This window comes from Pygocentrus nattereri, chromosome 28 (genome assembly GCF_015220715.1).
Source record: "Pygocentrus nattereri isolate fPygNat1 chromosome 28, fPygNat1.pri, whole genome shotgun sequence".
Lineage (NCBI taxonomy): Eukaryota > Metazoa > Chordata > Actinopteri > Characiformes > Serrasalmidae > Pygocentrus > Pygocentrus nattereri.
In genome coordinates, this window is record NC_051238.1 from 16,177,805 (window position 1) to 16,190,317 (window position 12,513).

Genomic DNA, 12,513 nt, shown 5'->3' on the forward strand with positions numbered 1-12,513 from the left:
ACAAGTGTGAGTCTAGGCTTTCAGGCTCAAGGCAAAAGTACCAGAACATTTCTTGTGGGTTTTATGCTAACTGGACTAGCAAGTTTAGTCTGCTGCCTCCACAGACAGTGCAGCTTGCAAATGTTTTTGTGTTCAGTGGGTAGTAATGAGCATGTGAAATTTATGTAGTTGCAGTTCAACAGACATCGTTGAGATCAACAGTGCTTCTTAAAAGCACATCTGGGCTTTTACCTCACATTACTATAACAGTTGTTCTCCAGACTATCCTCTTTTATGAGTTTGCCTGTTTTTAAATTCTTTTTAAATTCTTTTTTTTTTTAATTCTCTGTGCATTTGCACATACCAATATGTATTTACATTTTTTTTTATTTTTGGTAAGTGCCCTTCAGTCTGAGCCGCATAAGCCAGGATCACCAATACTGTGAAGTTCTGTACACTAGGATACACAGAATAAGAAAGCATTTATGACCGATCCCGTTTCATTAGCCGGTGTGCATCTGTAACTGTTCTGTGAAGGGCAGCAAAGGAAAGAAGACAGTTAACCTCTAAACTGCTGAACCACATTATGTTTAACCTTTTTTCTAGCTGGTGTTATGACTTCTGTATAATATATACTGTACCTCCAGTATTTCTTCATTCCAAACTAAATTATCCGCTACATCATTAGCGTGCAGCTCTAGAGCTTTTTAATGGCCCCTTTTGTGTGTACATTGTTTTATAGATGCTTTAGCTGGAAATTAAATGAAGGATACATTATTGAGAAAAGGGGGAATGGCATTCCACACGATGAGGACTGCCAGCACAGCTGTGAGTGTAGAAACACTCCTTACAGACTTTCGGTACTTTGATTTAGGATTAGATGGGCGGGTGCAACAGGGTCTAGTTTTGTTATATAGTAACTTGTTTTCTGGTGTGATGTTTTGTATGTCTGACATTTCCGACTAGTAAATAAACTTTTCAAAACGATCTATGTCCAAAAAACAGATCTATGTGCATTCTTCATTATGATTGATTTTGTGCAGTCGAGTTTCGATGATGTTTTGCTGTGGTACAGTCGGTCATGTCGTTCCTTATTTCAACCACTAGATGGGGCTACAGCATTAACATTTAAATCCAAACGAGAACGTTTGCCAAAAGAAATCCGTCTAAAAGTTTACATAATATGGATTTAACGTGCTGAGAAGCTTGACGTTGTTTCTCTGTTTCACACTCCAGTTCGTGTGGCAAGTTGGCAAAAAAAAATATTTTAATTGTCCACAAATTCCCTCTTAGTTATTAAGACATTTAGCTACATAAAGCTGTTCAGCTGGAAGTTGAATGTAACAGTGCAAAATAAAGTGGGGAAAAATATATTAAATATGCTTATTTTAAATTAAATAACTTCGGAAAATGGAAAGGTTCATAAGCCACAAGTGTTTGAGAGCATATTCGCCTCTGGGCCTTATGATTGTGCTTCGTGTTGCAAACGAACACGTTTATAATTTCTTAAGCTTGGGGTATTTTTGGCCATCAGCCATCGCACAAAAGAATAAGCCATGAAATATCAGTCTTCTGCTCTGAGTCAACAGAAATACACAATTGTAATAAGGCTCCCTCCCCTGTCTGTCTTCATAGCTCGGTGCTTTTCCATTTTGACGCAGAGACTAAAACCACACTTCTTTTAAAACTACACGTATTAAACTTCTTAATGCGCTACTAAATGTGCTTATGTAGTGTGCAGAGTGCAGCATGCGGTTTCGGACACAGCCTGGGACTAGCTGGGTTGAACTACCGTTACCGTGGAAACCTGGTAGCGGTTAAGGAAACAGAGCTGGCAGAGAATCTAGCGGTTACATGAGCTTAAAACTACGAACTAACACTTTTGTAAGACATACTCAATTGCTATTTTCACGCGTCTTTTTCATTGAAGACATCTCCGTACCTTTCTGCCATCAATGTGCCATGCTTTTAATCTTTTCCTTCGTTCTTTCTGGTTGTTTGTGTGGATGAACAAACTAGCTAGCCGGATTGCTAACATGATAAATAACGTTAGCTAAGCTCTCCAGTCAACATATTTTTGCACGCCATGTATTTTTTCTGCTAATGTTCATTTTGAGATATTTAAGATGTCCGCGACAATCAACCCACTTTCAAATCCCAAAGGAGAGAAGAAATTGTGTGAGCTTTGTCAGAAACCAGCTTACCTCCAGTGCTCGAAATGTCGTGTGGCCTTCTATTGGTGAGTTTAACGTACTTGACTAGTGAAATGTTCGGAAATAACCTTTTTTTAACGGTTTAATGACGAGGAGTTATGGTCAGAAGCCATCAGTGAAGTAAAGTAACGCCACGCCAGGTGGCGGTAAATCAACACTGACTGCCTTCTTGGCGCTGTTGGCCAGGTTGCATAACGCTTCCTTTACAGAGGGAGAGGGAGAGAGAAGGGAAGCCCGAGTGAGCTGAAACAGCTGGAGGAGAAATTGGAGGTGCAGTGTTAGTGCTGGGCAGAAAGATCCAATCTGACACGCACGCAAAGTCTACACTTGTTTTTCAGTCTACGACGTACAGCGTTTTAACGGCGAATGCTAGAAAATATACACTACGTCCAAAAGTATGCACCCCTTCTGGTTAAGGTCGCCATGCTCAATGCCAAGCTTCAGCTACATGGCCCTAGAGCTGTCCAGCATTGGGCTGAGCTCGTTCTCTGCAGCCAAGAAGCACTATGCAGTACCTTTGGGATTTTTGATCCTTAGCTAAACACCCAGCATCAGTAACTGACCTCACCAGTGTTCTTGTGGCTGAATGCAACCAGTCCTCATAGCAATTCCTTCCCAGAAGAGTAGAGCCTGTTACTGCAGACCACCCTTGATTTTGGAAGAAACTGCTGTCTACAAACTACATGTAGTGTGTCTTTTGTTGTAAGACTGTGTCTGTACTGCAGACCTGAGTCATGAACAAGCAGCAGACATTTGAATGTAGTCACTGCATTTTAACAGACATTAACATTTTAATTGCACCATAGCAGTGACATTTATTTGTGTGCATGTATGTGCGTCTCTGTGCAGTGATGTTGTGCACCAGCAGGCAGACTGGAACAGTATCCATGAGAGGGTGTGTGAGCTGCTTATTCCTGTACGAGCATCTACTCCATTCCGCTCTTTGCAGGCAGACAGGGACCATCACCGGGTGCAGGCACAAAAGAGACTGGTACACACCTTCACTCAATCACTGCCTTTACTGAAGAGCACAGACCATCTTTTGTACATACACATGGCCTGTCTGTATATATATATATATATATATATATATATATATATATATAAGATACTGTATATGCGTTCTACCACCTAGGTGTTTATTTAGAACATCTGATATCTAATTAGATGTTTAATTAGAACACCTGATATCTAATTGTAATCTATTTTTGACTGACATTAGGAGCAGCTGCTGGAGCTGTCCCATACAGAAGCTAAGAGACAAGTTTTGGAGGGGAAGTATGTGGAGGCCTTGCCTGCTGGTCAGCTTTCGCTGCGCTGTGCCATGGACCTTTATGGCCCTGATGCTGTTGAGCTGGTGCCAGCCTATCTGCTGCTTGCAGAGGCCAATGTGGGTGAGTCACTTATGATCCTGCTGCTCCCACCCTTTGCAGAGTATGTATATATGTATTTAGATATGTGTAAAGAGTTGGTAAATTTGAGTTGGTTGAATCACTTGATTGTTTTAAAGGACCTATATCATTGCAGGTTCTCCTTTTTTTTTTAAATAAAAAAGGTTTTATGTAGTATGTGAACACTACTGCAGTTTCAAAAGTCCATATACGGAAGCGAAGATGAAAAAACAGCCCATTTTAAATTAAATGTATTTGTGATGTCACAAAAATGAACATATTTAGATAGGTCCACATGTTCAGCCTACAGCAGTTCAGCCCTGCCCATTCATACTGAAGTGAATATAAAATAAGGCACCCCTGCTTTAAACTTTTTTTTTTTCAGTTTTGCGCAATAAATGGGTTTTATCTAGTGTGTAAACATTAATAAACTAATGAAGCATTCGCTCCCTGGTCAATACAGTTCACACATGGAAATTAAACCTTAAAGAGAGCTGGTTTTGAATGCATTCTCTTCATTTCTTCTTAAAACCCACTTACACAGTTTTCTTACAAGGTTTCTGACATTCAAGAACAGAATCTACACACACTCAAGCAATATATATATATATATATATATATATATATATATATATATATATATATATATATATATAAGATATTGGTGAATGCGCCCTGTTGTTTGTGTGATATCGCAAAAAATCATCAAATACATCTACATATATCCAACTAGTCAGTCAGTGTAGCAGTTTAGTAGTGTTTCAGTCTGTATTCCTTTTTGAATGAGGCACAGTACAGGGCAGCCAATGAAAACAGAGGACATTTGTATTTTAAATGCACAGAAAAAAAGACTTTTGTTCTAAGGCAGGGGTGTCAAACTCAACCACTATAAGGGCCATATAAAGAAATCGCGACAAATCTGTGGGCCAGCTGTGTTTTTACTTAACATTTTGCCATGGCCTCAACTGGCCAATGTTTGGTCAAAAAATAATTCAAAACATTTGTTAAATAAAAACTAATTGTTTCATGTGAAAGAATAGACTATATTAGCTGTAGATAATGTTAAACCACTTTACATGTCCTCAGTTACTGTAGGCTTTTTTAAACTGCCTGTTTGCTTGAACTAGATATCTGGTATCTTTTATTTTTTGTTTTGTTTTTGTGGTGCAGTCCTATAAATCGTTGTTAGGAAGGGTGGGAGCGCACATTATGTTGTAGTGCATGCTGGGAACTGTAGTGCAATTCATGGTGAAATGGGCTAATATGAATAGAAATTTAAATAATTTTGCATCAGATCAGGATTGTGTCATGGCCTGACTTGGCCTACCTTGTGTTTGACAAATGGGTTCTAAGGCATAGAGAGAGAGAAATTGGCCATGTAAAAGTCATTTAAAATGTAATGATCATGTAAAAAATAATTATGACTGTTTTATGTATGTAAAACCATGCCAGTGTTATAAGTAGATCTCAGGGAAAAATACAATTTAAGAAAATTTAAGATATGGGCTCTTTTAGTTTCACTGTTGAGTTCCTAACAGCTCATTCTTGCTTTGTTTTAATAGGTCTCCAACTTTCTTTGTGGATATTTTCACAGGTTCAGGTTCTCTCACTAAGGCTGAAGGCTATCTCTCCCAGGCAGAGTGGACAGTGATGAAGACTCCAGGTTGCAGCCTGACAATTCTCCATCAGCTCCACAGGAACTTAGGCCATCTGTATACAGCCTTAGGAAACTATGAATCTGCTCTCCTGCACTTCGGCAACGATGTGAGTGTCCACCTGTGTGGTGGAAAATGTGTGTTTATAGAAATTATATATATATATATATATATATATATGTGTGTATATATATATATATATATATATATATATATATATATATATATATATATATATATATAAAATATGCTAGAAATGCAAGTATATTGCAATATATTGTGATTGTGATATGCTTTCCAGTGTAATTAAAACACATCGGTGAATTAATATGTGACATTGGTAAAGACTGACCTGCAACATTTTGACCTAAGTAATGTGCTTTTGTTTGATTACATGAATAGTTGAGAGTCATCAAAACACCCACTGAACCTCTCATCTGTAACTACATACAGTATACTGTGTATTAGTAGGGCTTAATCATTTTTGTATTGAAATGGCAATAAGAGTGCAATTCTCAGATTATAAGAGCTGCAAATTTTAATATAACCTACAAGTTTTAAGTGGGTCATTTCTTTATAACCAGTGGTTAACCTTTATTGAAAATAATTGCAATTTCAATCACAGTCACAATATTGGTCAGAAAAAAAAGATATTTCCCCAAATAATTCAAGGCGGTGTAGGTGTATGTTTTTAAACAAATGTCCTATGTAAATGTGAAGTTTGTCAAATAACGGCTTTTGTCTGTGTTTGTACATGCAGGTCTACTATGCAAGCGAGGAGTTCGGCTTGAACACCGTTGAGACGGCTGGAGGTTACTTCCTGATGGCAGAAGTCTTCAGCAAGCAGGAGAAGTTGGACATTGCCAACTCCCTCTACTCACAAGTACATCAGTATACCATTCATCCTATTTATTCCATTCACTCAGCTTTGCACTCTAGTGTTATTTTGTTTGTGTGTAGGTTGCCAGTACCTGGCATGCTCACCTATCTAAGCTGGTGGAGTGCTACAATCAAATAGGGAATCAGAGAGCGCAATACTTTGGTGAGCATCCTTAATAGGCCAGTCTCTCTAGTCTATGTCTTCCTTTTTCTTTCCCCTCTAACCTAACCATCAGATCAGAAGTGAGATGATCGCACCAAACAGGCTGTATGCGTGAAGTGTGTGGGTGTTGGTTGCTCTGGAAATCAGTTCTGTCCCTGAGTGATGGAGTGATTTTCTTGGTATCGGAATGGGGTCATGAGCTGAAAGTGTTCAGCAAACCTAGCCCATGAATTATGTTAACACACTGAATGTATTTGTCTGTGCAGAGGGAGACGATAGAGAATAAGGTCACCAGGACTATTTTTAGCACATTCTGATGTTATATCTCACAGCAAAACCAGCTTTGCCTTTACCTTACCAACAGATGACTAAACCCATCCCTGATACGGCTTAATGCAGCATGTGTGCGTGCCTGTCCTGCGTGCATGTCTGTGTTTTCCTGCCCTACTTCTCTCTCTTTGTAAGCCTGTTAAAAGCAGCGGTGGAATGGCGCAGTTGCTCCTCCAACCTGGCTGTACTAAGATCTGTGTGTGTGAGCAAGCTCTGATTAGCCTCTTCCACTGTACCCACTAAGCTGCTGATTCTGGATCAGCTGACTGGCACCCACCTTGAGGCGGACCTGACCCCAGAAGAGGAAACAGTGCGGCTACAGCAGTCTTGTGCCACATTTTGTTTACTTAGCTACTAACCTCAGGGTGTACATATCCAGCCGTATGACATGATCATCTCTTCTTTGTGCTCAAGCATCTCATACATTTACATCTACACATGAAATAGAGAGTGTTGTGCAAAAGTCAAGGACCACCTTTGTTTTCAGTCAAAATGGCCAGTAAAAACAGTTGATGAATTTCTTTGAGACTTATACTTACGAGAAGATTAGATATAAAATAAATCCATTTGCATGAGGAATGGGAAATTCAAAGGAAAGTGAAAAAAGAGTTTCCAAAACTGGAGATCAGAACATTACAGAGAGAATTGGGACTCTCAAAACCATGCAAATCCTGGTAGACCACCTAAACTGGTGTTCAAGCTTCACTCTTCAGATATCAGTAGGTTCAGATATCAAAAAGTACAAGGGTGTTTTTGTCTGTCCTTCCACTGTGTGAAGACAACACCATGAGTCTGAAAGGATGTGTAGCTGCCAAGAAGCTGTTACTGAGAAAAGGAAATGGACAAAAAAGAAGAAAATGTATGAATAAAACAAAGAATTTGCTGATGTTTTCAGAACAATAGACGGGCTAAATCAGTCATTACATTTGCACATGGATCATGAGTATCAGAAAATACAACCTCTAAGGTTGAATGCAAATTCTAAGACTGAACCTTTGAAAACGTGTAAAAATATGCCTGCAGATGTCTGAAAAACTGAACGCAAAGAATGGCAGCTGTAAGGACTGCTAAGGTTGCCCACACTAAATACTAAAGAATATGATATTCTTTTTAGTTGTTCAGGCTTCTGTATAATTTTCAGTTTTATGTGGCTGTAGCAGAATATACATGTCTGACACTGAAAAAATAATGAACTTGGAGTTAAAGGCTGTTTTAGAAATTAAATAAAGGGTGGTCTCTGACATTTGCACAGTACTGTACACGTATCTATTTGTGTACATTCAGATGAGGCGCAGCTTGCAGAGGTGAATCATATGTTGAATGTGATGTTGGAGGCTCAGGAGCAAGATGCAAAATCACATCCTGCACTGTCGCACTCTCTTGGCCAGAGCTTGTTGCTGTGTCACTCTCTTGCCATGCGCTGGTTCCTCTGCAACAACCACGATAAGGTAACCTACTATCAACAGAGACTGTTTCCACAGTACACCCTTATATTCAATATACATCACATTAACAAATACTCATACACCTTTACAGTCAATATCTTACATACATTTGTATGCTCACTTTTCCTGGTATGAAAACACTTTGACTAGGTCAATATGTACACAGTGTTAACAATACATGCTGGAGGGATGTGTGGAGAAGAGTAGAAGAAAAACAAAAGTACTGTTTGCCCTCTACTGATGTGGTTTGAAAGCATTACTAGCACAGACAATATAGCCATATGTATTTATCTGAGAGAGGGAAAGAGAGAGGCAGTGCTGTGGTCTGTGGGTGTGTTCAGACCATGTGACTCTTTTAGCTACGCTACAGGCTGAAGTATCTTAGTGTAAGAGGGAACTGGGGACACTTGCATAACAAATGCAATTCATTTTCTTTTTAAAGGAATATCTAGACATTTTTCAGCCTAATCCCTACCTGCTGCATCTGTAGCATGGACTGTAATGTCCATGTGTTTTTTGCTTAGTAAAGGAACAGAAATTATTGTCTGTGGTATTCAACTATTGCTACTATGCAGCATATAGAGATTAGTTTAAAAAGCCATGTAGTGCTACTATAGCTAGGTTTCCATTACAAACTGCACTGGCCTGAGCTGTGCATAAATATGTGTATGTGGTCCTACATCAGCTGAGTGCATAACTAAGCTACTCGGTTTGGTACCAAATTAAATTGCCAGCTCCCCCTTGCAAGAAGGGAGGTCTGTACCTAGTGACCCTGCATCTTGGGCTGGCCAGCCTAAGCCATTTGCTTTGGCTCACTGAACTCCATGAGATTATACCCTTCTGGTCCCAATTTGTAACTCTGAAACTGTCTCTAACCATAAACTAAATCCATCCTGATGTCTTTCCCCAATGTATCTTGCCCATAAGAAAATACAGATTCTGTGAAAGCACGTATATATTACTATTGTGGGTGGTAATGTGATATAAATAAAACACCACAAAAATGATCAGTTAACTTAGGAAAGCAATGTAATGCAGTATCTATTTTAGTCAAGTTTGTGTTGTATAAACCTAACATTTCTTATTGTACACCATAAGTACATCAAGGCCCAGTGTATCCTCTATGTCTAGTGTAGGGATTAGTACTAATGGCTAAAGCCAAAGAGATAAGGCCAGTTAGCTTTGGTGTGTCACTGGTTTGAATCCCATTATGACTTCCTACAGCTCACAACCAAGAGCGGAACTCTGTCTGAAGAGCTGGAGATCAGATTATCCTGTTATATGGTGGTCCCATGCTTAGTAAATCAGTTGTCACTTCATTTAGGTAAATGATGTAATATAGAACACTGTATGTTAAAGGTATGACTTCCCTCCTAATTACTGAGTTCAGATGTTTCAGATACACCCATTGCTAAGAGGTGTATAAAAAAAAGCATAAAGCCAACAATCTACCTAGACAAACATCGGCAGCATAATGAGTCATACTGAAGAGCTTATGCCTTTATATCGGGCATTGTCATAGGCCACATTGATGTCATCTTGGCCACAAGTCAGTTCCTGAAATTTCTGCCCTGTTAGATCTGCCCCAGTCAACTATGAGTGATGTTGTAAAATGGAAGTGTCTAGGAGCAACAACAGTTCAGCCATGAAGTGGTAGACCATGCAAACTCAGACTGAGACTGCTGAGTGTTGAAGTGTGTAACTTGAAAAAATAGTCTGTTGCATCACTCACTACAGAGATCCATACTGCCTCTGGAACCAACATCAGCACAAGAACAGTGTGTTTGGGAGCTTTATGAAATGCGTTTTCATGACTGCACACAAGCCTGAGTTCCTTATGTGCAGTGCCAAGCATTGGTTGTGTAAAGCACGCAGCCACTGGACAACAATGGAAACATTCTCGAGACTGATGAATTGTGCTTTACTGGCAGTCTGAATCAGGATTTAGTGGATGCCAGGAGAGCACAACCTACCGTAACAGTGAAGTTTGGTGGAGGAGGGATAATGGTCTAGGGCTGTTTTTTCAGGGTCTGGACTTGGCCCCTTAGTGAAGGTTTAAGTTCATCCTACAGCATACAAAGACATTTAGTATATTAAGACAATTCATATTTTATAATTACATGCTTCCATCTTTGTGGAAACAGGTGGGGAATGCCCTTTTCATGTTCCAGCATGACTGTGCTGTCCATAAAGATATAGTATGGTTTGATAAGTTTGATGCAGAAGAACTCCAGTGGCCTGCACAGAGCCGTGACCTCCAACCCACTGACACCTTTGGGATGAACTGAAATGTTGATTACAAGCCAGGTCCTCTCATCCAGCATCATTGCCTGACTTCACAAATGCTCTTTTGACTGAATGGGTACAAATTCCCACACTAGAAATTTTGTGGAAAGCCTCCCAAGAGGAGTGGAGGGGAGGCTGTCATAGCCACTAAGAAGGGGCAAACTCAATATTAATCACCATTGTTTTGGAATGGAAAGACCAGCAAGCTCATATACGTCAGTTGTTCACATACTTTTGGCTATATAGAGTACTTAGGCCCAGAGGTAGGTAGATAGGGTAGCCTAAATCTATAATCAAGTAATGTAGAAGCACCTTTCCAACAGCTTTCCAACAGTATAAGTGTAACAGTAGCAGGTCAGAAAAACTAATTTAGTACTTGTGGGACTCTTGGGGGGCCCTTTTGGTTTTAAATAAAATGAGATGTTTAACCAATCACAAAACAGGACAGATCCTTTCGCTTATATGACATACTGAAATTATAAATACAAAAATGAAATCTGTAACTATATGATGGCTACAATGTAACTGGGTAAAACATTTCAATTTTCTCCCAAATATACTTACATTTATGCATGTTTTCCTCATCCAGAGTTGGAATTTAATCATGTTTTAGGGAAAGGCAAATGTTGTGCTAGGAGTCATGTCCAAGGACTCTTGTTGGTATAGCACAATGTGGTGCACTTGGATCTCTGGCCTACTATATGGAGGGTGCTGTTACCCACTACACTATACTAACTACAACAAGTAAATGAGTAAATGTAATTACTGATTATCCAACCCTGCTTAGGTATTTTGACGTTCAATGTTTGTGGTAGACTTACTTATGCATGTATGTGTTTTGCAGGTGCTGGAATTTGGTAGGAAGGCCATGGAGTTTAGCCTGCAGTGTGAGCAGAAGAGTCTGACTGAGTCCATCCATAGTCTCATACAACAAGCAGAAAAACACTACAACGCCCAACAAACCCATATTATTCATCACTAACCAATACATTCAACACTCTTATTCTAATATGCACGCTTAAAATTAACCAGTACACTCACCACGCGCCTCTGACTCAGCTAATCATAATACACTTGGCAGTCATTCATTTAACACTCACTTATAACCTCAACAGTCATTCAACCTCAGTGCAAATATGTACACAACACTGCACATTCAATATTATGTAAAAATTCAGTAACAATGTAAACACAGTATACAGAAAGTTGATCTAGCATCATAATCCTTTGTTTGTAGAGCTTATGGCTGTGCAGTTTCTCAGCATGCATTAAATAATGCTATAATAATTAATGATTAGTAGGTGCTCTGGTGTTATTAGAAATCAGAATGTATTGAAATGATGGTGTTAAATAACGACACAAGCCTTTGATGCTCTTTTCATGTTCCAGACATTTTTAAAATGTCTTTATTATTATTATTATTATTATTTATTATTATTATTATTATCATAACACATAACATCAATGTTAGAGTTCTATTACTAGTAGATTCCCTAGTATTAAATTATACAACATTGCTTGTGTTTTTGGCATTCGGGAGGAACGTCTCACTAACAAAACAAAAAAAAAGAAAAGAAAAAAGAGGCGATGAAGTGTAGTTAACACCTGGAGTCTTTCCCTTTTACATCCTGGAGAGCAACAGAATTAAACTGTTAGCAGCAATTAGACATAAATAGTTGTGTTTTTTTAATGCTGTTATTATCCAATAAGTACAGCCCATCTTCTCTGTATTAGAGAGTGGGGTTTGAAGTGGTACCATGTCAGTAAAAGTGATCATCAGGTTGATCAGAATTGGCATTAATGTAGTCCACCGAATTCCTGTTTTAAGTCCTTTAAGATCTGAGTTTACATTTCAGGAATGTCACTTTGGTGCCAGTTTAATACTCAATGCTCTGAAATCTTGTGTCAAGTTTTGGTTTGGAGTCATCATATTTGGGAATTTAATAAAAGGGCAGAGTAGCACCATGGCCTGGTTATTGGAGTGTCTCTAGTTGCTTAATTACCATTTGCTCTTTCTGAAAAGGTGATGGAATGATGGAACACATCACACAGTACGTCAAGTCACAACACAGGGGGAAGGGTGGTGACAGGTTGGTGTGTTTGTGTGTGCTTCTGCCATTACATGCCTTTATTAGTTAAATAGTCCCACTAAAACTTGCCTTTTCACAGTTT

The 12,513-nt window shown here is 39.0% G+C and overlaps 1 protein-coding gene across 1 annotated transcript; it reads left to right on the forward strand.

Moving 5' to 3' along the window:
• Positions 1-1,751: 1,751 nt before the first annotated feature.
• Positions 1,752-12,303, forward strand: zmynd12 (zinc finger, MYND-type containing 12). Its single transcript, XM_017693499.2, has 8 exons — positions 1,752-2,218; positions 3,042-3,183; positions 3,415-3,586; positions 5,178-5,347; positions 5,999-6,121; positions 6,199-6,280; positions 7,895-8,058; positions 11,186-12,303. Exons 1-8 carry the CDS (start codon positions 2,106-2,108, stop codon positions 11,321-11,323), a joined length of 1,104 nt encoding a protein of 367 aa, XP_017548988.2. The 5' UTR covers positions 1,752-2,105; the 3' UTR covers positions 11,324-12,303.
• Positions 12,304-12,513: the final 210 nt, after the last annotated feature.

Coding starts and splice junctions, on each gene's coding strand:
- zmynd12 (XM_017693499.2), top strand. CDS start 2,106: ATGTCCGCGACAATCAACCCACTTTCAAATCCCAAAGGAGAGAAGAAA. Junction 6,122..6,198: donor CCAACTCCCTCTACTCACAA/GTACATCAGTAT, acceptor GTTTGTGTGTAG/GTTGCCAGTACCTGGCATGC. Junction 6,281..7,894: donor TCAGAGAGCGCAATACTTTG/GTGAGCATCCTT, acceptor GTGTACATTCAG/ATGAGGCGCAGCTTGCAGAG.